The sequence below is a fragment of the Peromyscus maniculatus genome, chromosome 23, assembly GCF_049852395.1.
Source record: "Peromyscus maniculatus bairdii isolate BWxNUB_F1_BW_parent chromosome 23, HU_Pman_BW_mat_3.1, whole genome shotgun sequence".
NCBI classification, from domain to species: Eukaryota; Metazoa; Chordata; class Mammalia; order Rodentia; family Cricetidae; genus Peromyscus; species Peromyscus maniculatus.
Genome location: NC_134874.1, coordinates 41,295,517 through 41,322,786, shown reverse-complemented (window position 1 = coordinate 41,322,786; position 27,270 = coordinate 41,295,517). Strand labels below are relative to the sequence as shown.

The window sequence follows — 27,270 nt, the reverse complement described above, 5'->3', positions numbered from 1 at the left end:
ATCATACCACAAGAGCACTTGCTCAGCTATATTCATATCAGCATTGTTTGTAATAGCCAAAACCTGGTAACAACCTAGATGCCCTTCAAGTGAAGAATGGATAAATAAAATGTGGTACATATACACAATGGAATACTACTCAGCAGAGAAAAACAATGACATCATGAGGGTTGCAGGCAAATGAATGGATCTAGAAAAAATCATCCCGAGTGAGGTAACCCAGACTCAGAAAGACAAACATGGTTTGTACTCACTCATAGGAGGATAATAGATGTGGAACAAGAATGACTACACTGTTACTCCCATCTCCAGGGAGGCTACCTGGAAAACAGGACCCTAAGAAAGACACGGGTATCACCCAATGATGGAGAAATGGATGAGATCTACATGAACAGCCTGGACCTGAGTGGGGGTAATGAAGGGCGAGGGTTGAGGGAAAGAGAGCTTGGAGGAGCAGGAGATCCCAGCAGGATGAAGAACAGAGAGGGAGAACAAGGAATAGGAGACCATGGTAAATGAAGACCACACGAGAATAGGAAGAAGCAAAGTGCTAGAGAGGCCCACAGAAATCCACAAAGATACCCCCATAATAGACTGCTGGCAATGATTGAGAGACAGCCTGAACTGACCTACTCTGGTGATGGGATGGCCAAATACCCTAACTGTCATGCTAGAAACCCCATCCAATGACTGAGGGAACTGGATGCAGAGATTCATGGCTAGGCCCCAAGTGGAGCTCTGGGAGTCTAATTAGAGATAAAGAAGAGGGTTTAATTGAGCAAGAATTGTTGAGTCCAAGGTGTGGTGGTATTGTGTTCACCAAAATATTGTGTACTCTAATAAATTTATCTGGGGTCAGAGAACAGACAGCCACTAGATACAACGGCTAGAAAATGGTGGCACTCACACCTTTAATCCTAGCATTCCAGAGATAGAAATCCCTCTGGATCTCTGTGAGTTCAAGGCCACATTGGAAATAGCCAAGCATGGTGACACATGCCTTTAATCCCAGAAAGCCAGCCTTTAATCCCAGGGAGTGGTGGTAGAAAGCAGGAAGATATATAAGGCGTGAGGGCAAGAAACTAGAAGCATTTGGCTGGTTAAGCATTTGGCTGGTTAAGCATGTGGCTGGTTAAGCTTCAGGCTTTCGAGCAGCACAATTCAGCTGAGACCCATTCCGGATGAGGACTCAGAGGCCTCCAGTCTGAGGAGACAAGACCAGCTGAGGATCCGGTGAGGTGAGATAGCTGTGGCTTGTTCTGTCTCTCTGATCTACCAGCATGGACCCCAATAACTCGCCTCGGGTTTGATTTTATTAATAAGAACTTTTAAGATTCATGCTACACCAAGGTTGGATAAAGCACAGGGACAAACAGCCAAACGAATGAAAACACAAGAACTATGAACCAATGGCTGAGGGGCCCCCAACTGGATCAGGTCCTCTGAATGGGTGAGACAGTTGATTAGCTTGATCTGTTTGGGAGGCATCCAGGTAGTGGGACCAGGTCCTCTACTCAGTGCATGAGTTGGCTGTTTGAAAGCTGGGGCTTATGCAGTGTCTCTTGGCTCGGCCTGGGAGGAGGGGACTGGACCTGCCTGGACTGAGTCTACCAGGTTGATCTCAGTCCTTGGGGGAGGCTTTGCCCTGGAGGAAGTAGGAATGGGGGGTGGGCTGGGGGAAAGGGGAGGGGGTAGAACAAGGGAATCCATGGCTGATATATAGAACTGAATTGTATTGTAAAATAAAATAAAATTAAAAAAAATCACATTAGAGTTCATCCCTTTACCTCTTTACAACTTGATTCACTTTGGGCCTTCCCTTACTCTTGATAGTTAGTTCTCTTGACCTCATGGGCCAGGTTCTTACTGCATACCCTGGAGATTCTTTAATTCAAATTTTCCAATACTGTTCTCTAGTTTATTTCAATACATTGAGAACAGAACAATAAGGATTAACTGCCTGGGGAGCATTTATGAGTAGACATGCTCCAGAAGGAGAGGTTTTGTGGAAAGATCCTGTTATAGGGTAAATGGGTTGGTCATGACCTTGTGCTCATATACAGGAGAGGATGTTGTATTTTCCCACAGGAAGCTGATAGACCACATTGATTCCCAAAGCACCTTGTCCTACATTCCCAGGATATGAAGACATTTGCTTGGGTACAGGTCCCAGAAATTGAGGATGCAGATGATGACGAGTTTGAAGGCAGCATGCCGTCTGCTACATCCCTTTGCAGTCCCCCATGGACAGCCCACTCCCAACTTGGGAACAGATTGAACCTCTACTGCAGAAGAATTTCAGTGGTCAAGGAGACAAGGAAGTATGTTAATCACATTCAATTTATTTTTCACATTTCTGACATTATTCTCTACCACACATGTGGAAAGTGTGAGAGTCTATTGGGCCTGTGTCACTGACACCCTCTTTGGCCCATAGGAAGTTGTGGGAACCCGTTCTCAGGTTCCTCGTGGCTTTACCCAGCAGGTCCGAATAGAGGATGATCAGGACCACGGGCCTGAGTGTAGGTGTCTGAGATGGTCTGCACTTGGCTGTGCTGGGGGAGGAGGTCTTTTGCTCCACCTCTTGGCGTCTCTATAAAAACCCTGGGCCAGAGACAGTCGGGGCCCGTTGGAATAGGTTCCAGGCCCTCTGGAGGCTATCCTTTATTTTCTATCTGTTTATCTCCAAGATATTCTCTGCTATAAATCCTTCTATCTAATATTTCCTGCTGATCGCACTCAAGAAAACTCTGGGAAGCTGTGGGGGTGGTGGGTATTCGCCCCACAGAATGGCGCCATGAACAGGGACTAAAGAAAAAAGAAAAAAAAAGGGACTGAAGAAAAAAAGGGGGGACAAAAAAAGGGGGACTAAAGACAAATGAACAGGGACTAAAGGCAAAGTAATAGGGACTAAAGATAAAGGAAAATAATAGTTTTATTACAGAGTTTTTGGTGAAAGTGCTGAGTCAGCCCTGCCAGTGGAAAGGCATGCCGGTGTTATGGGAAAAAAATATTTTTTTATATGTATTTTTGGAAGGCAGGGGTTTTATCCTCGAGAGAAAAGGAAAGCGGACTGGAAGGATGTCCGATGCTGCAGCAAAATTCTCTTCTGTCAAAATTTTCTATCTTCTATCCCTTTCTCAATTTCTATCTGTGATAAGTATAAGGTATAGGGTAGTAATATAGTTTAGGAAAAACTTAGAAGTGTAAGATTGTGTAGGAAAAAATAAGTAAGGCAACTAGACAGAAAAACTCTTCAATTTTCTAACTTTGGGGGCTTTGAAAGCAAACTGGGGGGAAAAAGTCTTTGGGATTTATGGGAAGTAAAAAAGCTCTTCTTTGAGCTTATGGGGAAGAAAAAGTTTCCTATGGAAGCTTTTGACCTGGGGACAGCTGAAATGCTAAGTCCAAGTGGAAGGAGAAAGTGTTTTCTCCCTGAGACAAAAATGGGGGTGTAAGAAGTCAAAGTTTGAAGTTGGGAAGTTTTGGGGAAAGTTGGTCTTTCTCCTGGGGGGAAAAATCTTTCTCTTAAACTATAAAGCTTTTCTTGGAAAATTTGGGGGGAAAAACTCTCTAAAAAGCCTTAATCTTAAAAGCTCTCTTAAACCTAAAAACTAAATTTGTTTTTCTGAGAGAGGACAAAAATTAGAATCACCTGAAGATATTAGTATGGGGACCACCTGTGATTAGCTCTAAGGGAAAACAACAAACTTAAGACAGCAAAACCTCTAAGTTCTCTTTCAAGCTTTAACAATCCTCCCTGCAATGCAGGAGGCTGGAGCAAGTTTCTAAAAAACTCTTCTAAGCTCTGTCTCTTCAAGCTAGTAAAAGACAGTGGGTCAGAGTACCCTGAGGGAAACGCTTGGGAGAGTGTGGGGAAAGAGCTACAGAGAGCCCAAAGAGGCAGGAAACTTTGCCTGAGAAAAGCAAAAAAGCCAAACTTTTCAGTTACAGCTGAGCTGAGGCAGCAAAGGTTCTGAGTGAGCGTTTCAGAATGAAAAGGTGCTCCTAATTGCCCTAATGCAAAGATCCCCTGAAGCAATGCAAACTCTGTTAGCATTGTATCCTCACTTGTGACCAAAAACCCAGAGGCGACTGGCCAGCGTCTCTGAGTTGGAGTGCATTTTGGGGATACTAGGGTTCCTGCAGTTGCAAACTTCCTGGAGCACAGAGTTGAGGCAGGAAGGTGCAGGACCCAGGGGAAAACTGCTAATAAACAAAGCTAAAGCTGCTGGGAATGGCACAGTTGCACACTTTCCTACAGGTCCACAGCTGCAAAAAGAAATCTGAGAAAAAGCTTTCCTATCAGAGAAAGGACCATTCTGGGAAAACAGAAAAGCTGAACTGTGTCTGAAGCAGTTGTGCTGCTGTGTCAGAACACTGTCTGGGGAAAGAGCCCAGCCAGGGTAGAACAGAACTATCCAGGAGTAAAGCTCTCTTTTCTGTCAGAGAAAGCACCTCTTTGAAAAAGCTTTGTTTCAACTGACTCCCGAGAGATGAGGGAGTGTAGCCCTAAGGGGTGATTGCCTCTGACATAAGTTCTGTCCTTGAGCACCCAGACAAGCAAACACAACCCACTGGGGGACTGGGCCAGGTGAAGGCCTGATGATGCAAAGCACCTGTCCTAATGGAAGTTTAGACATGGCAAAAACCTCCCTTGTTAGATTTTCAGTCTGTACACAAACCACAGAGACCCCGAAAACAAACGGACAAAAAGCTCCGACCTTCAGTAGCAGGGAAAGCCGCCACTGTAGTGTCGGAAACTGTTTCTGGGGTAGAGGGGATAAACTGAGACCAAACTGGGAACTGTCTGGGAGAAAGACTCTGAAGAAACAGAGGGGACAGATTCCTCCCCAGAAAATGCATGACCTAACAAAGCTGCTAGAATTTGAGGCAGATTCAGGAGGAGAAAAAAAAAGCCCCTACCTCCAATGGCAGCTAGCAGAGGTACAGAGCCGCAGACAGATACCTGAAGCTCTGCATCTGGGGGGAAGGAACAAGCAAAATGAGAATAAGATCAGTGGGAGGAAATCTCTGAAGGAGCTATGGAAAACCTCTGTTGCAAATGATCTTGTTTTTCACTGACTGGCTAAGGCAAGCACAAGCCCCGAGCAAAGTTGCTATCAGAAATGCCAGCCCCAAGGCCAGCTAACGAGGCAGGTGCAGTTCTGATTGGGGGCCAGTGTCAAATGAAGGAGAAACACCTGTTAAAGCCAGTTGAGAAAATAGACATCTCCCAATGTGTGCCATAATTGAAAATGTAAGCTGCTTGTTCAAATCTCCGCTTGCAAAAGCCAAAAAACTTTGTTCAAATCTCCCGGGCAAGAATTTGTAAGCAAGTCTGGTAAAAGAGAACCAGTTGACTCTCAGACCTGAAAAGAACTATGGCAAATCAATGATATAAGGAAAATGATATAAGGGACTGATATGGGACTGATATTATTATGGACTGATATAAGGGAAATGCATTCCAGGAAAGGTAGTTTTTCCACTAAAGATGGCGACATTGCCCTGAAACACTTTTGTCAGCTCTAAACTTAAAATACAGCTTTTAAAAATAAGGAGGAAAATCGTCTAAGGGTTTAAGTGTCAGTTCCGATGAAAAATTGAAAGGATAAGGAACTAGGAGATTCACCGTTTGGGGCTCCATTGGTAAAATGCCTTATTTACCCTAATAGCTGTGCAAATTTTTACAGTAGTTGGATGACAAAAAGCTACCTTTAAGAGCAAACAAGCCACTTTAAAATCCTTAAAACAAGAGGTGAGTATCCGGCTCCAACCCGGACCCCATCCCTGGGCACCAGCCACTCCAGGAAGACCTGCCCAACTTGGCCACAGGCTCTGGCCACCGGGAGGGTCCCCTTCTAGCCCCACCGGGAGGGATCCCCTTTTCCAAGCCTGCTGGCAGCCCCTGCAATCTCCGCGCCCTGCCCCCACGCCCATCTGCCCGAGACCCCAGCCACTTCCTGAGACTTAGAGACCGGCCCCCAGCTCCCATCCTGCCCCCGACTTCCCTTCTGGACCAGAGAGAGAGTTGGACAAGAAAACTCCCTTTTGGACAAGAGAGAGAGAGACTTCCTGAATCTGTCAGCTCTTTCTGAAACAAGTACACTGATAAGACCAAAAAGGAACCACAAGGAGATGGGCAGACGTCAAGACAGAAGAACATACAACAAAATGAAGAGCAATACAGCATCACCAGTACCTAGCCCCGCTCCAACATCTAGACCTGAAAACCAAAAATTGGAAGAAGCAGAAGAAAGTAGCCTTATGAGTAACTTCATGAAGAAGGTAGAGGCATGTGTAGAGGAAAAGACAAGAAAATTGGAAGAACGCTGTAAACAACTAGAGGAAAGGGCAAACAAATTAGAAGAAAACAATAAAGCCCTCCAAGAAAACAATAAAGTCCTGGAAGAAAACAATAAAGTCCTGCAAGAAAACAATAAAGCACTGAAAGAAAATCATGAAAAAGTAACAAAACAAACAAAGGAAACAGTCCAAGAACTGAAAAGGGAAATTGAAAAAATAAAGAAGACACAAACAGAGGGAATGCTGGAAATAGAAAAACTGAGTAAAAGATCAGGAACTTCAGATGCAAGTATAACCAACAGAATGCAAGAGATGGAAGAGAGGATTTCTGGCATTGAAGACACAGTAGAAGAAATAGTTTCATCAGTTGAAGGAAACACTAAAGCCAACAAAGTCATGAACCAAAATGTCCAATAATTTGGGACACCATGAAAAGACCAAACCTAAGAATTATAGGGATAGAAGAAGGTGAAGAATACCAACTCAAAGGCACAGAAAATATATTCAACAAAATTATAGAAGAAAACTTTCCCAACTTAAAGAAGGAAATGCCTATGAAGATACAAGAAGCCTATAGAACACCAAACAGACTAGACCCCCAAAAAAAGTCCCCTTAACACATAATAATTAAACAACTAAATGTACAAAATAAATTAAGAATATTAAGAGCAGCCAAGGAAAAAGGCCAAGTGACCTATAAAGTAAACCCATCAGAATAACACCCGACTTCTCAATGGAGACTTTGAAAGCCAGAAGGACCTGGACAGATGTAATGCAGACACTAAGAGACCATGGATGTCAGCCCAGACTAATATACCCAGCAAAACTTTCAATCATCATAGACAGAAGGAACAAGACATTCGAAGACAAAGCCAGATTTAAACAATACCTATCCACAAACCCAGCCCTACAGAAAGCACTAGAAGGAAAATTCCAACCGAGGGAAGTCAGATACACACTCAAAAACGCAGACAATGGATAAAGCCACAACAGTAAACCCCAAAGAAGAGAAGTACACACACACTACCACCAAAATTAACAGGGATGAAGAATCACTGGTCATTAATATCCCTTAATATCAACGGACTTAATTCACCTATAAAAAGACATAGACTTACAGAATGGATACGAAAGCAGGACCCATCTTTCTGCTGCATACAAGGAACACATCTCAAATTCAAAGACAGACAGTACCTAAGAATAAAAGGCTTGGAAAAGACTTTTCAATCAAATGGTCTTAAGAAACAAGCAGGGGTAGCCATCCTGATATCCAACAAAATAGACTTCAAACTAATTTCAATCAAAAGAGATCAAGAAGGACATTACATCCTTGTCACAGGAAAGATCGACCAAGATGAAGTTTCAATTCTGAACATATATGCCCCAAACACAAGGGCACCCACATATGTAAAAGAAACATTACTAAAGCTTAAACCACATAAAAAACCCCACACATTAATAGTGGGAGACCTCAACACCCCACTTTCACCACTGGACAGAACTCCCAAATCGAAACTTAACAGAGAAATAAAGGACTTAACTGAGGTCATGACCCAATTGGACCTAATAGATATCTACAGAACATTCCATCCTAACAAGAAAGAATATACCTTCTTCTCAGCACCCCATGGAACTTTCTCTAAAATCGACCACATACTTGGCCACAAAGCAAATCTCAACAGATACAAAACAATCAGAATAACCTCCTGTGTTCTATCAGACCACCATGGTTTAAAGCTAGATTTCAACAACAACAAAAACTACAGAAAACCTACAATCTCATGGAAATTGAATAATGCTCAACTGAATCACCAATGGGTTAAGGAAGAAATAAAGAAAGAAATTAAAGACTTCCTAGAGATCAATGAAAATGAAGACACCACACACACAAACTTATGGGACACTATGAAAGCAGTGTTAAGAGGGAAATTCATAGCACTAAATGCCCACATAAAGAAGTTGGAGAAATCCCACACTAGTGAATTAACAGCACATCTGAAAGCTCTAGAACAAGAAGAAGCAAAGTCTCCCAGGAAGAATAGACGTCAGGAAATTATCAAAGTGAGAGGTGAAATTAATAAATTAGAAACTAAGAGAATAATACAAAAAATTAATGAAACAAAGAGTTGGTTCTTTGAGAAAATCAACAAGATAGACAAGCCCTTATCCAAACTAACCAAAAGACAGAGAGAGAGAATCCAAATCAACAAAATCAGAAATGAAAAGGGGGACATAACAACAGACATTGAGGAAATCCAGAGAATTATAAGGTCATATTTCAAAAACCTCTACTCCACAAAACTGGAAAACCTAAAAGAAATGGACATTTTTCTGGATAGATACCACATACCTAAGTTAAATCAAGACCAGATAAACTATTTAAATAGTCCAATAACCCCTAAGGAAATAGAAACAGTCATTAAAGGTCTACCAACCAAAAAAAGCCCAGGACCAGATGGTTTCAGCGCAGAATTCTACCAGCTCTTCAAAGAAGAGTTAATACCAATACTCTCTAAATTGTTCCACATAATAGAAACAGAAGGAACATTACCAAACTCCTTCTATGAGGCCACAATTACCCTGATTCCTAAACCAAACAAGGATGCAACAAAGAAAGAGAACTACAGACCGATCTCCCTCATGAACATTGATGCAAAAATACTCAATAAAATACTGGCAAACAGACTCCAAGAACACATCAGAACAATTATCCACCATGATCAAGTAGGCTTCATCCCAGGGATGCAAGGGTGGTTCAACATATGAAAGTCCATCAATGTAATACACCATATAAACAAACTCAAAGAAAAAAACCACATGATCATCTCACTAGATGCAGAAAAGGCATTTGACAAAATCCAACACCCCTTCATGATAAAAGTCTTGGAGTGATCAGGAATACAGGGAACATACCTAAACATAATAAAGGCAATATATAGCAAACCAACAGCCAACATCAAATTAAATGGAGAGAAACTGAAAGCAATTCCACTAAAATTAGGAACGAGACAAGGCTGTCCACTCTCCCCATATTTATTCAATATAGTACTTGAAGTTCTAGCCAGAGCAGTAAGACAACATAAGGAGATTAAGGTGATTCAAATTGGAAAGGAAGAAGTCAAGTTTCCCTATTTGCAGATGACATGATAGTATACTTGAGTGACCCCAAAGATTCCACCCAGGAATTGATAAAGCTTATAAACACCTTCAGCAACGTAGCAGGATACAAGATCAACTCAAAAAATCAGTAGCCCTCCTATATACAATGGACAAAGAAGCTGAGAAAGCAATTAGAGATACATCACCCTTTACAATAGCCAAAAATGACATAAAATACCTTGGAGTAACACTAACCAAGCAAGTGAAGAACCTATATGACAAGAACTTTAAGTCCCTGAAAAAAGAAATTGAAGAAGATGTCAGAAAATGGAAACATCTCCCATGCTCATGGATAGGCAGGGTTAACATAGTAAAAATGGCAATCTTACCAAAAGCATTTTACAGATTCAATGCAATCCCCATCAAAATACCAACACAATTCTTCATAGACCTGGAAAGAATAATACTCAACTTCATATGGAAAAACAAAAAAACCAGGATAGCTAAAAGAAACCTGTACAATAAAACAACTTCTGGAGGCATCACAATCCCTGACTTCAAGCTCTACTATAGAGCTACAGTAATAAAAACAGCTTGGTATTTTCATAAAAACCGACTTGTGGACCAGTGGAATAGAATTGAAGACCCTGACATTAACCCACACACTTATGGACATATAATTTTTGACAAAGAAGCCAAAAGTGTACAATGGAAATAAGAAAGCATCTTCAACAAATGGTGCTGGCATAACTGGATATCAATGTGTAGAAGGCTGCAAATAGATCCATATCTGTCACCGTGGACAAAACTTAAGTCCAAGGGGATCAAAGACCTCAACATAAATCCAGCTACTCTGAACCTGCTAGAAGAGAAAGTAGGAAATAGTCTTGAACACATTGGCATAGAAGATCACTTCCTAAATATAACACCAGTAGTGCAGACACTGAGACAAACAATCAATCAATGGGACCTCTTGAAACTGAGAAGCTTTTGTAGAGCAAAGGATACCGTCAACAATGCAAAGCGACAGCCTACTGAATGGGAAAAGATCTTCACCAACCCCACATGTTACAGAGGACTGATATCCAGAATATATAAGGAACTCAAGAAATTAGACATCAAAAGGACCAACAGTCCAATTGAGAAATGGGCTTTAGAATTAAACAGAGAATTCTCAACAGAGGAAACCCAAATGGCTGAAAGACATTTAAGGAATTGCTCAACATCCCTAATCATCAGGGAAATTCAAATCAAAACAACTCTGAGATACCACCTTACGCCTGTCAGAGTGGCTAAGATCAAAAACACTGAAGACACTTTATGCTGGAGAGGATGTGGAACTAGGGGAACTCTCCTCCACTGCTGGTGTGAGTGCAAGCTTGTACAACACTTTGGAAATCAATATGGCGCTTTCTTAGAAAATGGGAATCAATCTCCCTCAAGATCCCGCTATACCACTCCTGGGCATATACCCAAGAAATGCTCAATCATACCACAAGAGCACTTGCTCATCAATGTTCATATCAGCATTGTTTGTAATAGCCAAAACCTGGAAACAACCTAGATGCCGTTCAACTGAAGAATGGATAAATAAATTGTGGCACATATACACAATGGAATACTACTCAGCAGAGAAAAACAATGACATCATACGGTTTGCAGGCAAATGGATGGATCTAGAAAAAATCATCCCGAGTGAGGTAACCCAGACTCAGAAAGACAAATATGGTATGTACTCACTCATAGGAAGATGCTAGATGTGGAACAAGGATGACTGGACTGCTACTCACATCACCAGTGAGGCTACCTGGAAAACGGGACCCCCAAAAAAGACACGGAGAAATGGACGAGTCTACATGAAAAGCCTGGTCATGAGTTGGAACAATGAAGGGCGACGGTCGAGGGAAAGAGAGTGGGAGATCCTAGCTGGATCAAGAAAAGAGAGGGAGAACAAGAAATAGGAAACCATGGTAAATGAAGACCACATGAGAAGGTGAGAAGGGGAGGAAGCAGAGAGCTAGGGAGGCCCAAGGAGATCCACAAAGATACCCCTGCAAAAGACTGCTGGCAATGGTCGCAAGACGGCAGGAACTGACCTACTCTGGTGATGGGATGGCCAGACACCCTGATAGTTGTGCCATAAACCTCATCCAAGGACTGAGGAATCTGAATGCAGACATCCACGGCTGGGCCCCTGGTGGAGCACTGGGAGTCTAATTAGTGAGAAAGAAGAGGGTTTATATGAGCGAGAATTGTTGAAGCCAAGGTTGGATAAAGCACTGAGACAAATAACCAAATGAATGGAAGCACAGGATCTATGAACCAAAGGCTGAGGGGTCCCCAACTGGATCAGGCCCCCTGAATGCGTGAGACAGTCATTTGGCTTGATCTGTTTGGGAGGCAGCTGTGCATTGGTGCCGGGTCCTGGGCTCGTTGCATGAGTTGGCTGTTTGAATCCTGGGACTTATGCAGGGACACTTGGCTCGGCCTAGGAGAGGGGGAATGGACCTGCCTGGACTGAGTCTACCAGGTTGACCCCGGTCCTCGGGGGAGACCTTGATCTGTAGGAGGTGGGAATGGGAGGTGGGCTGGGGGGAGGGGAGGCGAGAGGGAGCAAACAGGGGAATCTGTGGCTATTATGTTGAACTGAATAGTGTTATAAAATAAAAAAAAATCCTTAAAACAAGGGAAAAGCAGTTTATACACTGAACGTTGTCTTAGATATGTAGAAACTTATGTTGAAATTAAAGTTCTTTGCATTTTGAACAAACTGCCTGCAATGAGTAATTCCTTTGCAAATCTAATAAGGAGACAAGGAGACAGGCATTCAAAAAAGAAATGACTGCTTTCTAGATGGGAAACAAACTTCAGAAAATCTAGCTGTCTTACAAAAGAGTTGCTTTACCTGAAAGTTCCTTATAAGAAATCAATGCTAAATATCACCGCTGCTAATAACATCAGGAGTTAAAGCTAATGAAGTGAAAATACTAAATCCTGAAACTCAAGTGAAATGGAAAGATCCCTGCTCGGGATTATGGAAGGATCCTGATCCTGTTTTAATATGGGGTCGAGGACATGTTTGTGTTTTTTCGCAAGAGGAGAATGAAGCTCGGTGGTTACCAGAGCGTTTGGTAAGGAGTGTGGAACTAAGAAAAGTCAGCTTCAATGACGTTCTTATAAAGGAACCAGAATGAAAGTGGCTCGATTAGTGCTTCTGAGGTTTTGTCACTGGTTTAATGCAAACAGTGAGGAAATAAGAGTTCAGAGCTGTGCCACTTTTGGCTTTACTAGCGCCTTTAGAAAAATACCTTATATCACCTAATAGCTGTGCAGTATTGGCGAAGAGCTTTACAGCAGCTAAATATGATAATTTCACCCTCAGCGTAAAGTTTTTCAGTAGAACAAACCAAAAGTACTGCTGAAATAGAAACGTTTGTTTGAATTGAAGTTCTTAGGGGAGCTATTATGAATTTGGGTGAAGGGACAGCCTCTAGTTAAAAACCGTTTACCACTGACAGTGCATCTCTGTCAGTTCGAAAAGGCCGACTCACAACTTTGGGGTGTGGCTTCGTCCTGAGAATGTTACAATCCCCTAGCAACAAGTATCACAACTCTATAATGACAACACTCACTAAATCCCAGTGCTTTATAACAAAGCTAACTATAAACTGTAAACTTTAGAAATGATGTACATACTTCCTGTCTAGTTAAGAGAATCTTTCTGATAGAGATGGTGATAATAATTAAGAGTAAGAAGTAGAAAGACGAATATAAGATATGTGAGTTTGTAAAAATTCTGTCTTGTTAGATCTGTGTTCAGAAATCTTTAGGTGTTTGCTAAGTTAGATATATGCTAATGGTAGCCTATATAAGTTTGTAAAATAGATCTATAGAGTTCCTTTAAGAATATAAGCTTGCAAGAAGTAGCTAAGGTAGTCTTAAGACATGTAGTAATAAGCTTGTAAGATGCTAGTTGTAAATGTAAGTTTAAAATAAGAAATAAGATGGAATGAATATAAGTATATAAGAATTAATAAGAAATATATTTGCTAAAGTAGTTCTATAGTTTCCTTAAAGTATAAATAAGTAGATGTTAATATGTTATATGTGAGTTTGTAAAAATGTGTAAATGTTGAGTGAGTTTATGCTTAAGCACATGTTATGTGGGTTTGTAAAGTATAAATGTTAAGTGTGAGTCTATTAATGTATATGGTGAAAACACCTGAGACACAGGAGATAGTGTCCTAGTAGACTGCAAGGTAGGCAGTCTGAATGGTTTCAAAAGCTCCAGAAGCCACTAAGAAGCTAAGAATGGTGGAGGCCAGAACCAGCACAAGGCATCCGCGGCTGAGATCCATGGAATATCAACGCAGCACAGAAAAACCTGAGCTAACAGCAAAAACGGTTCGGTTTAAAATATTACTATAACTAAAAAGGTCTGTTTGTGAGAACAAAGTTGCAGCTTGTTTAACTGCAAAAAGGTTTGGTTGAAAAACGTCTCTTTAGATTTGGAAGTGAAAGCCTGATACCAGAATTTATTTCTTGTTTGAACTTTTTGAACTTAAAATGAGATAAAATTACAAAAAGATTTTGGTTATGGATTTCTTCAAATTTGGAAGGCTAGTACCAATATTTATCATTTGAATTTTGGTACTTAAATGAAATGAACAATAGAGATTTCATTGCAATGGGACAATGTTGAGCTTACTTATAGTAATGACCTAGGAACGGTTTTCTGGAATTGGGTTAAAAATGGAACTGTTTAAATGAAGAAATGTATTTCTACTTAGAATCAAGATGCAATTTTGTGTATGCATATATGCTTTATTAACTGGTGATTTATGAATTGTTTTGTGGAACTGTTTATGTAAAAATGGAATTACTTATGGAACTGGTTCTGTGTTACAAATGAAACTGTTTAAACAGAAAAGTTTGGGTTTTCTAACTAGGCTTGAGATTTTGCTTAAAATTATAAAGAAAAGGGAGAGTTAATATTCCTTAGTCTATTTAATTTAAATTGTTGTTTGAGTGGATTAATGTCATGTTTTGTTAGTAAGAAATGCAAATGGGGTATACTGAGACTACTTTTAAAGTGTGTAAAGAGTTTTATTAAGAAACTGCTTTTGGATGTTTTGCTAAAAAGTTTTCAAAGTGTTAATGGTTAGATTAAAAATATTACTTTTTCAATATGGGTTTGTAGGAATTGTATAAGTTTGGGTTCCTCTAACTAGGTTTGAGTTTTTGTTTAAAAATTATAAAGAAAAGGAGAAGCTATGAGATTGAATTATGTTCGCAGAAACCTATTGATATTAATGCACCCTGGTTTTGTGGAGTTGAGGAAATGTTTAAGTTTGATGCGAATACATCGAAGTTTTTCCTATGTTCTGTTAACAAGAAAATTCAAATGAAAGTTGTAAGACGGAGAAAATTGTTAACTATATATAGCACCATATATGCTAATTCAAATGGTTCTGTTAAGAGTTTGTTTTGAGTTGTAAGATTGAGAGAATTGTGACTCTGTATAGCGATATTTATGTTAACCTGTTAAAGGTAATGATGAAGCTAAGGGATTCAGGAGGCAGAGGCAGGCAGATCTTTGTGAGTTTGAGGCCAGCCTGGGATACAGAGTGAGTTCCAGGAAAGGCGCAAAGCTACACAGAGAAACATTGTCTCAAAAAAGAGAAAAAAAGAAAAAAGAAAAAGAAAAAGTCAAAATGCATGATGCTGTGAACGAACTATCAACTACTGTAAACTGAAGAGGTCACTCATATTCTTCATACCCAGGATAGATACAGTAGGTCTTTCTACTGGCAGTAGTGACTGCTCCACCCCCTATCCTAGAACATAAATACTGCAAATTGGATTCATGAATTCACACCTGGACTCAGGAGAACTGAATTCCTCACCAATAATGAAAAGTCAGAGAGCTGATTTCTTGAAGGAAAAGAGCAATGGACCTGATTCAAAAATTTTCCATGGAAACAGGGGCACTGCTGACAACCTTCCTAGGACTCCTCTACCTGTGATTAATTGGCTGATGCCTCTCCATGTGGCTTTAGAATTGTGATGATTCTCGGGCTCATTTTCCCTGTCAGAAAACCAAAAGGACATTCATACTCCCATAGTTGAACACATTTCTTCTGTGAACTAAACCACACAATTCACTGTGCTTTTCAGTCAAATGTCCTCAACTCTTGATAAGGCACCAATGCTGTGGACACTCAGGAGAAGGCTTAAAACAATTATAGTCAGCTGTTTCTCTTGGTTTGTTTTCTGTCATTGTCTTATCATTTGCCTGTCACTTTGCAATAGGAAGGTTTGAGGGCCCTAGAACTCTCAATGAGGGATACTACACTTGAGATATACTTACAATCAGGCCTGCCCTTCCAGAGTGTATTATCATAGAGTTTGTTGGATTACCTACATAATTAATAATTCAATGCCTTGTGACAGAGCATCTTAGTATAGAAAGCTGCCACTTTGCCTTCTAGGGTTTAGGAAGAAAGAGTACATAGAAATGATGCTTTCTGTGGTTCATCCCCTTGTGAGTTAATTTGGGTAGCAGATAGTGCTATTAGACTTTTCTGGGAAAGATGGGAGCAAATATCTCAGTAGGACACAGTTGAGAGATCAATGCAGCCATTCCTCCAAAGTCCATCTTGAAGAGACATGAGGTTATGAATTTATCACAGGAATTTGTTTGAAAGATTACTTGTGGGAGCATGAATGACCCAAAGGCAGCTGCAGCATCAAATCCTCACATCTGAACAGATGATGACTCACAAAAACTCTATCTTTAAAATATACACTTATTTTTTCATTTGGTGTGTATGACTATTTTGTATGCATGTCTATCCCATGCATGATGCCCATTTAAATTAACAGAAGGCATTGGATTCCCAGGGACTGTAATTGTAAACAATTGTGAGAAGTTATTCGGGTGCTGAGAACAGAATCTGGGTCTTCTGCAAGAGAAGCACATGCTCTTAACTGCTGAGTCATCTCTCCAGCCCAAAAGCTGCTCCTAGTAAGCTGTGCACAGTTTTAGGTTTATGGACAAGACAAGTTAGAGAATCTTTTCTGGAGGCTCTGCTGGTGGACTATCCTCCTCCTCTGAGAAATGTCACTCCACCTCTTTACAACAAGAGGGATCATGTGGATCTTGCATAACAGGTTACCCACATTGATGATGTTTGCTTATTTGTTAACTCTGGTGAGCTCCTTAGTAACATTCAAACTCAAAGTTAGAGAGTTTTATTACATATTAACCCTAGGATTGGCACCATTAGGTGTTACAAGAGGTTTATAATAATATGGTAGATGGAGGGAATAATGCTCTGTATTTTATATTATATTCTGCTCACCAGTTACCTAACTTGATAAATTCTTGTAGCTGTCAATATTTGTACCCAAGAATGTATATACACATATATTTATTGACATATAGTATACATGAATACTTGAGTGAGTGAGTGTGTGTGTGTGTGTGTGTGTGTGTGTGTGTGTGCATCTGTGTCTTAGTTAAGGTTTCAATTTCTATGAAGAGACACCAAGACCATGGTGACCATTTGGATAACACATGTTGCAATTTGAGTTTTCTGGGAAAGATTGGAGCAAATATGCTTTGACCTCAATAGGAAACAATTGACAGATCATGGTAGCCATTGATCCAAAGTCTACCATGGAGAGACATGAGTTTATGAGGATATTACAGGAATTTGTTTAAAATATTCCTTGCAGGAGCATGAATGGTTCAAAGGCAGTTGCAGCATTATAAACACACACCTGACCAGATGATGACTCACAACAACTGTATCTTTAAAATATATTTATTTTTCATTTTGTGCATATGAATGTCTGGTATGCATGTATGCATGTGTATCCCATGCATGACTAATGTGGATCTAAGTTAAGAACAGTCATTGGATTCCCAGGGACTGTAATTGTACACCATTGTGAGCAGTTATTTCATGCCTGAGAACAGAACCTGGGTTCTCTGCAAGAGCAGCAGATGCTATTAGCTGCTGAACCTTCTATCCAGCCCAAAAGCTGCATCTGGGACGCTGTGTACAATTTTCAGTCTGATGGACAGAAAAGGTCAGAAAGTCTTGTCAGGGGGCTGTGCTACTAGGCTATCACCCCACTCTGAGCAACTTCACTGTTCACTGTTTATAGCTCAAGAGGCATCATGTGGACTTTGCCTTACAGGTTACCCACATTGCTGATGATTGCTTATTTGCTAACCCTGGTGAGTTACTCAGTAACATTCAGACTCAAGGTTAGAAAGTTGTATTACATATTAATTCTAGGAATAGGACCATCAAGTGTTAACCTTAAAATTTAAAATAAAATGGCAAGTGGAGGGAATTAATGCTCTGAATTTTTATGTTATGTTCTGCCCACCAGTTATCTCTCTGGATAATTTCTTGTAGTTGTCAATATTTGTATCCAAGAATGTATATGTAATATATATATATATATATATATATATATATATATATATATAATGTGTGTATGTATGTATATGTATATGTGTGTGTATTTATATCCTCATAATATACATGAACCCTTGAGTGAGTATATATGTGAATATGTGGAGAATATTATTTTAAGGTATGTTTTTTTGTTTATGTTGCATTTGTTTAACTCTGTGAAGCTGTGATACTTCAACTGCCTAAAACACCTGATTGTCTAATAAAGAGCTGAACAGCCAATATCAAGGCAAGATAAAGGATAGTCAGGGCTGGCAGGCAGAAAGAATTAATAGAAGGAGAGAGGGAGAAGGGACAAGCCAGAGAAGGAGAAGGACTCCTGGGGCCAGCCACCCACATAAGCAGAAAGCCACAGGGTAAGAATAAGAGTTACAGAAGTAAGTGAATGGAGAAGAGCTCACAGGCAAAAGATAGAGGGGATAATTTAAAGTTAAGGAAAGCTGGGAAGCAACTAGCCGAGCTAAGGCTGGATGTTTATAATTAATAATAAGCCTCTGTGTGTGATTTATTAGGGAGGTTAGTGGCAGGCCTCCCAAAAGACAATAACAAACAACAAATATATTTAAATATGTTTGTGCATGAGTGTCTTAGTTAAGGTTTCTATTGTTGTGCAGAAACACAAGACCATAGTGACCACCTAAAAGTTTATAATAAAATAGATTCTTGCAGTTGTCAATAATTCCAAGAATATATATACAATTATATATAAAAATAAAATAATTCCAAGAATATAACACACACACACACACACACACACACACACACACACACACACACAGACACATATATATATATGGATAAAAATTAGTATACATGACTCAAAATTTAAATATTGGCATTACCTTGGAAGTTCAGAAGTCATATAGGGGACAACTACCTTAATACTTCCCCAGGTCCTCTCTCCATCATGAACCACCATGTTTCAGATTGGAATGTAAATACATTGTTTAGATGTCTGAAGCTGATAATTTTGTTTACCATGTATGAAATCTACTCCTGGTTGTGTTCCAGTTTTACTAAATGAAAATCAACTTTATATCACATTTTAAAATGTGTTTGCTCTGTCCACAACTGTGCTTTACAAAGCTGATACTTTTACTTTATATTTAAATTATAGATCAATTAGGAACACATACTATCTCAGTTCTCTCTCAGGCCTTTTACAGAAAAGGAGCTCAATACATCGGTTGAAGTATGAATGGATTGAAGCAAGTTTTCTTATTCCATATAAGCTAGTCAAGATGTATGGTGTTAAAATCATATTTATTCCCTTATAATAGTTTATTTATTTATTTCTAGGAAGCAGTTCATGTTGTTCAGGATGATACAGGACACACTGTGTATTTCAACAAGCCTTAACAATGTATTCTTCATCCCTCTTGCTTCTGAGTGCTGAATGCTAGGGTCACAGCCATGTGAAAACACAGGAAGCAGCCACAGTTGTTCTTAATATATTGAGTCTATCAGCCTTCTGTAAAATTTGATGATCCATTTAACTTACCAATGTATTATTCAACTGTTGACAGGTTTCCTTGATATTAGGTAAGAAACTATTCTTTCTCCTGAAAAACCTGCTGTCCTGAAGGTTGTATCAGGACATGAGACCATATGTGAAGGATGATTTTATCTCAAGTCTTGAGAGGTTCTTCAAAGAATGAATTCTAGACACATGGGATTTTAACTTACTTCTGAATAAAACCTAGATGACTATCAATTTATTCTACAGTGTTCCTGAATTGAATATTCAGAACCTTCAATTACCATTCTTTGTCTTGATAAAGATTCAAATGTTGTGTGTGGAAGGAAGGTATTTATTTAACAATTCATATGTTGTTTTGAATCAAAGTATGTATATTATGTTTTATTTCAATACTGATAATTTTATCATTAATATTGTAAATATTGTTTCAATTATACAAGTCTTTAATTTTTCATTAATGACTGATCACTAATTTGACTCTTAACTTATGCTTTGCTCTTTGACCAGTTGTGAGTTTCTGTGCTAACCACTGTCTATTTCACATAAAACTTTTTTTGATGAGGTCAGAGTGTTGCATTAATATATAGATAAAAGATCCAAACTTAGATAATAGTTTAATATTAAGACAATTTATCAGAATAATAGTAGGTTCACTCCTGGGCCTGTGAGTTCCCTACCTTGGGTTCCCGTTCAGAGATATAGTACCATGCATTTCTTTCCTCACATGGAATGGACTTAAATCCAAGCAAAAAGTTTTAGGCTACCCACATAATCAGCCAAATATTCCATTTGTGCACTCATAATTTGCCATTTTTTCATTATAATAGTTCCCAGAATTCACAGCTGGGCAAGACAGTTGATGATATTTGCCCAAAATAATCCTATATAGCACCTTGCAGTACTATAAAACCTTGACATCATTGAGAAAGGTTCCTGGTCAATACCATGTTGACTTAGCCTGTGACCAATACATTTAAATGTCTTCAGCAAAAGAATCATAGCCCCATGTTCTGATGAGCAACCAAAGAGCAATGGCACTATTCTGTATTGCCTTGGCTCTTTCTGAGACACCTCTGAACAACAACCGAGGGTAGATATCCTATAGCTCATAATATGATTTTTATTAGACAACTTTGGCTTCTAAAAGGATCATAATCTCCAGTGTTGTAGTGAAAGAAAAAATTTATATAGAAAAGGGGGCTTTATCCTCAAGAGAAAAGGAAAAAAATGGACTGGAAGGATGATGCTGCACTGCAAAATCTCCTCTATCAAGATTTCTGTTTTTCTCTCTCTCTCTCTCTCTCTCTCTCTCTCTCTCTCTCTCTCAGTTTGTATCTATGAAAAATAAGGAAGATAGAATGTAGCAATAAAGTGCAGGAAAAGTTTAGAAGTATAAGTTAGTGTACAAAAATTTACTTAAGTTATGTTAGGCAACTGTGGGAGCCTGTTCTGGGGTTCCTCATGGCTTTACCCAGCAGGTTCGAATAGAGGATGATCAGGACCATGGGCCTGAGTGCAGGTGTCTGAGATGCTCTGCACTTGGCTGTGCTGGGGAAGGGGGTCTTTTGCTCCACCTCTTGGCGTCTCTATAAAAACCCTGGGCCAGAGACAGTCGGGGCCCATTGGAATAGGTTCCAGGCCCTCTCGAGGCTATCCTTTATTTTCTATCTGTTCATCTCCGCGATATTCTCCACTATAAATCCTTCTATCTAATATTTCCTGCTGATCGCACTCAAGAAAACTCTGGGAAGCTGTGGGGGTGGTGGGTAAACGCCCCACAGGAAGTCACATAACAAGACCTGCCTTCTAGAGTATTTATTAATGATATGCTTTTTTACTTCACAATTCTGATGTTTCACATGTGGTAGCTAGCAGTGCTCACTTTAACTATATTGGTATATCATAAATTATTCCTAGTTGTCATTAATGGGACAGTATGACTGTGTTCTTCTGATGTGAGAGACTGGGAAGGCCTATAGTTTAAGAGGGTATGTGGGATCAAAAACCAAGCATCATCAACTCATTCATCATTCTGATAACCCATAAGTTACCAGTTTGTATGGACATTTCCTAGAATGCAGCTATTATCCTGTGCCCTGGTTCAGAATGGAATCCCCGTGGAGGGCTTGCTCCATGATTCTAAAGTACTCCATGCCTTTGAATAGATGATCTGTAGTGCTGGTTGAATTGTCTTTGGGTTGCCCATCTAGTCTGGATGAAGATAATATCCTAGAATCCTCTCATTGGCCATGTTCTGTTTAGACTATCTTGAGAGGAAAAGGTTCAAAGGGACCTTAGGTTGGGAGCCACAATCCTGTATAATAGGGTGACCTATGGGATTTTAGAGAAGATGACCAACCATGGCATGCATATCATTTTGTATTTGGCCTCACTGCTTGTGTTACCTGTCCATATATGTAACTGACTGAGAGTCCTTCTGTTAAAGGAATGGGGAACACTTCAATATTACCTCACTAATTGTATAGATGCCATTGCTCATGGGAGCCTTCTTTTATTTTAACAGTCTTCCTTTGATATGGTTCTGTACAAACTAATAATACTTTAAGTATTGTGACTTTGTACAACAAGTTTTCTTTGAACTACATTAGGCTTTTACTAAAAAAAAGATTTCTAGATAGTATTTTAACTATAATTTTCGTAGTACTTGCAGCTCTCAAGTCAGAGGCTGTTTCCACAGTGGCCCTTGCCAAACAAGTGCATAGTGCTCATTTTGAAAATCAGATTCATTACAACATTTCTGTAGCTCTGGTATCACAAGAACATAAATAAAAATAAAAATAACAACTAGAAGTTAAGTTAAATGCTTTAAAAATTTTTGTATTTAACATAGGAGATACAATACAAGCAATGCAATGTTAATCATCTTTACAGTGTTATGCTGGCTTTAGATACATCTCCACTGCTCCTTTAAATTATGATGAATAGGAATGGAAATGGAAAGAATTTAAAATCATTTTCAGGGAACATGAAACATGAGAATGTTAGGTTGTATTTCTTAACCCTCAAGTAAATGTAACTGACATGGGCCTTGCTCATCATACATTCAATTGAACTTTTCAGCCAGCCAAGGATTTATTACACAAACTGCAATTATGTAATTTCTTAAACATTGCTAAATATTTGTTGAGTATACTCCACAGATTACTTGTGTTGGTAATTCATCTGACAATATTAGAAGGCATTTCCTGGTTTAAGGGGTATCCGGAGCGCTTAAATATTTAGACTCAAATAATCCATTTGGCCATGTAAATTAAAAAGTGGGGGTGATCCTGTTTGATTCAGATTAATCCAAAGTTCTTTCAGACAACATTGCAAAAGAATAAAGACATGTCAGTTCTGAGGCATTCCAGAAACAGATTTGACCAACTCCTCTCTGAGTCTGGAACAGGGGCCTCTAAGAAGATAAGGTTTCAGTTTCTGGGGATCCTACTCTTTTCACTGGGTTGTGGTTATCAGTCCTAAGGCAGCTGTGTTTGAGGTATCTTGGGGTCTCTTTGCTGAACATTGATTTAGCTCTTAACTGACCTTGATGATTTTCCCCTATAAATAGCATGAAACAAGGTATGCTGATTATCAAACTTGCTTGGCATAATTCATCAGCTTATGTATGTTCTCCAAGACCCAGATATCTGTCTTCTTTATTTCTCTCACTTGGTCCTTTCTCTCAAAACCCCACCTTTGGGTCTCTTATTCCTGCATTTTTAAGTAATCTGTGGTCATCATCTGAACAGCAAGTTTGAGATAGTCTTGTCTATAGGAACCACAACTTGAAACAAACAGACAAACAAACAAACAAACAAACAAACAAAAACCCAAGAATTATATTTCAAAGAATACCTAAAAAATAGGTCATCCAAAAATAATAAAGAAATTATTGCTTTTTCAAATGGGGGCAGAAACCAGGGAAATCTTAGGAACTTAAGCAAGGGAGTCCTTGGTTTTGAAGAATTACGATTTAATAAGCAAACCTTGAACATTCAGAAAAGAAAATCTGCCAAGAGTGCAGTCTGCACCTAGCCACTGCCCCTGAGCATAAGCTTAGGAATGACAGGCCAGGAGTCCAGCCTTTAGGAACCATCCAGAAAAAACTCTGTGTAAAGTCACACTTTGTATTATAGAGGTATGTGTATAGGGATATATGTATGTACTTATAGATATTATATTTCACACACTACATATATTTTTTTCACAGAATTGTCAGGTCATACTTCCACTAGTGATTTTATATAAATGATTCTGCTTCTGTTTCAAGAAACAAATTTCACAATCTGGTTAAATATTTTCGGTTCATGGGCAACATCATCTCATCTCCCACATTCCTGCTGTTTAGAGTCACACATAGGGTTCTACCTTGAAGTGAAAATGAGTAAAAGGCAAATCTTCTTTTAGGTGGCAAAGGCTTGGCTAGAGCATTGGAAATAATAATGGGATTAAACAGTTCAATTGATAACTCAAGTATGTGCATGTTCTGCCAAAGTAACTATATGCCTCCTGATAGGCATGCTCCAGAGATACTCAGCAAGGTGGGTAAATATTATTACTGAACTCAGATGTTAATAAATCACTCAGGTTGAAGAAGTGTTACTCAGTGGCCTTCATGTATTTCCTTAAATACAGATTTAAAATATCTTTACTTTTCTGGAAGCTGTACTGAAAAACAAATGAAGTCTTTGAGGTTCCCAAAGTCTACACATCAGCATTTTAGGCTAAGGTCTTAGTGTGCTAACAGCCAGGGTCCTCATCAGACATGACACAAACCTGAAGTCACAAACACATGTTAGTAATAACCAAAGGTGACCTAGGAATAATTTCGGCATAACACAAACAATTCTGCCAACTGAAAGTCTTACCATTAATCCCATTGGTCATTTGCATAGATGAACTGACACAGGTTTAAAGATATTTTAGTAAGTGACACAATCACAGAAGCGAAGTAGAAAAGCCAACAGCACTCACCCTCCTGTAGTTAAGCATTGTCCCAAAAAAAGGCAGAGGTTTGGGTCCAGGAATCCCCAGCTTCTTAAACAGTCCATGAGAAGAGGTCCCATAACTAAAACATGAAAGAGAAAATCATAGTATGGGCTTGTTCATTATACCCATAGTTATTCATATTCATATACATACATAAATATATTCACACATGCACACATATACACATAACGGTATATATATACACATATATACACTAATTCATATATATTATTGACTTAATATATATTATGAGTAGATATGCATGTATATGTGAATACATACACACACACACACACACACACACACACACACACACACACACACACACACACATACTTGGATGCATTGAGAATTACCAGAATTTATCCAGTGAGGTAAACAGGTGGGCAAAACATAACATAAAAATTCAGAGCAATAATCCCCTTCACATACCTACTTATTGTAAACTTTTAGGTAAATATTGATGGTTTCAGTCTTAGAGTTAATATGTAATAAAACTTTATAAACTTGACTTTGAATGTTGCAGAAAGACTCACCACTTAAAACAGATATCATCAGTGTGGGTAACCTGCAATGCAAAGTCTATGTGATCCTGTCTCAACTTTATTTAAGCAGTGAAAAATGAGGTTGCTTAGAAGGGGAAGATAGCCCACCAGCAGAACCTCCTGACAAGAATCTTTGACCTTGCCTTTCCATCAGACTGAAAACTGTGAAGAGCTTTCCAGGTGCAGCTTTTGGGCTGGGGAGATGGTTCAGCAGTTAAGAGCATTTTCTGCTCTTGCAGATGATCCAGGTTGGATTCCTAGTCCCCAAATGACAAGTAACAACAGTTTATAATTCCAGTATCCGAGAATCCAGTGCCTTGCTTTAACCTATATGAGCATCAGGCACGCACGTGATACACATAATACATTCATGCAAATCATTCATAGGGACAATATAAAAATAAATAATTATTTTTAAGATAGTGATGTTGCAAGTCATCAGTTCAGGTGTGGGGTTTTGATGTACAGTTGCCTTTGAGTCATTCATGCTCGTGAAAGTAACCTTTCAAACAGATTCCTGTGATAAATTCATAAACTCATGTCTCTCCAGGTGGACTTTGTAAGATTGGCTATATTGATCTGTCAATTGTGTCCTACTGAGGACAAGGGTATTTGCTCTCGTCTTTCCTAGAAAGTTGAAAAGCACCATGTAGTACCCAAATAAACTTATGTGTAAATAACCTACATAAAGCATCTTTTCTCTATCCTGGTTCTCCCTACACCCTAGACTGCAAAATGGCGGCTTTCTATACTTAAATGATCAGGCACAAGTTAGTTAGTTATTATGTCAATAATCAAAGAATCTTGTGACAATACTCTTTGGAATGGCAGGCCTGAGTCTAAGTAATCATTAAAATCTCTTGTGTAGTTTCTCTCATTGGGAGTTCTAGGTCTCTCAAACCTTCCTACTACAAAATGACAAACAAATGATAAGACAAAGGAGAGAAAAAAAACCAAGAGAAACAGCTGACTATAATCATTTTAAGCCTTCTCCTGGTTGTGCACAGCATTCTGACAAGGAAAAAGGGCCAGAAAATCATCTCAACTGTAAGACCACAAAGGAGAGGCATCCAGGCATTTACTCACAGGTACAAGAGCATCAGGATGGTAGCCAGCAGTGCCAATGTTTCTATGGCAAAGTTTGGAATCAGGTCCATTGCCCTTTTTCTTCAAGAAATTTCTCTCTGACTTTTCCTAGTAGGTGAGAACATGAGTTCCCTTTCTGAGTCCAGGGGTGAATCCATGAAAACAATCTGCAGTATTTATACTGTAGGAAAGGGGGTGGAGCAGTCACTACTGCAAATAAAATGACCAACAGACTATCTATCACGGGTATAGATAATGAGTGTCCTCTTCAGTTGACAGTAGTTGATAGTTCACAGTAATATGTATTTAAACTTTTCAAAGTTATTTTTATGTAAGAAGTTAATAAATAACTAAACCAATATTCTTGGTAAGATCAGAGGTCATGGATGTTTACCAGAAATGGAATAGAATGGGTGACATTTTATTTCCTTTAATATTTCTGCAGCTGTCATAACTGCAAAACACGTTAAGCATTTGCATACAAATTCCATCTATAAATCCCTACAAATGTGTATTCTTATCACTAACATCTTTTTGTAGTGTAGAATATTAACTATATTTTATAGCCATTTTGGCAAAAAATTCACTTCATCCCTTCATAAACTAAAATTTTCCATGCATTTCATTCTTTTTTCTTTGTTTTTTTTTGGCTTAAAAAAATCACTTCATCCCTTAATAAATTAAAAACTTCCAAGTATTTCTTCTTTTTTCCTTTTTTTGTCTTCTAGGACAAAGTTCCTCTCTTTGTACCTCTGGGTTCCATGGAAATCACACTGTAGACTAGGCTAGCCTCAAACTCACAAAGTTCCATCTGCTTGTGCCTCCACAGTGCTGGGATTAAAGCTTTATGCCACCACTGTCAGGCTACATACCTTTCTTTTTTTGTCTTTTTTTCCACCATTAATGGTTTCTATACATATTCTCTTTACACAATGATATTATTAAAAGAAATAATATAAGAATTTTTGACCATTATATTCCCAGTCCCTATGTCAGGTAACTGAATTAAACATATGTCAAGAGTCAATAAATTGTATTAGTGTTACCTCAACACTTCCTTTTGGAGTAGTTTTAACAAAAGAAAGGCCAAGCTTGATCTCTCTCCACTCCTCCCAACCCATGCACCTCTCTGTGTTCACTATGTGATGGTCTATCTGTAATCTGTGCATGTAAATCTGACTGTGTCTTCTGCTTATGTATGTGACCCAACAAAGCACTTAGCTCTGTATTTATCTGACATTGCAGAAAACATGGCATGGCAAAGGGA

The 27,270-nt window shown here is 39.1% G+C and overlaps 1 protein-coding gene across 8 annotated transcripts in view; it reads right to left on the bottom strand.

Annotated features, from left to right (window-relative positions):
- Positions 1–26,281, bottom strand: part of LOC102905059 (cytochrome P450 3A13-like) — a 67,270-nt gene extending 40,989 nt beyond the window's left edge. For 3 of the 8 annotated variants that reach the window (XM_076560642.1, XM_076560646.1, XM_076560644.1), the window contains exons 1-2: positions 25,056–25,156; positions 24,358–24,451 (exon numbers count right to left, since the gene is read on the bottom strand). In XM_076560642.1, the coding sequence (XP_076416757.1) occupies positions 24,358–24,451; positions 25,056–25,141 (180 nt within the window). In that variant the 5' untranslated portion in view covers positions 25,142–25,156. Of the gene's footprint in view, positions 1–24,357; positions 24,452–25,055; positions 25,165–26,003 lie in introns of those variants that run through there. The other 5 variants (XM_076560649.1, XM_076560647.1, XM_076560643.1 and 2 more) reach the window with 4 other exon arrangements.
- Positions 26,282–27,270: the final 989 nt, after the last annotated feature.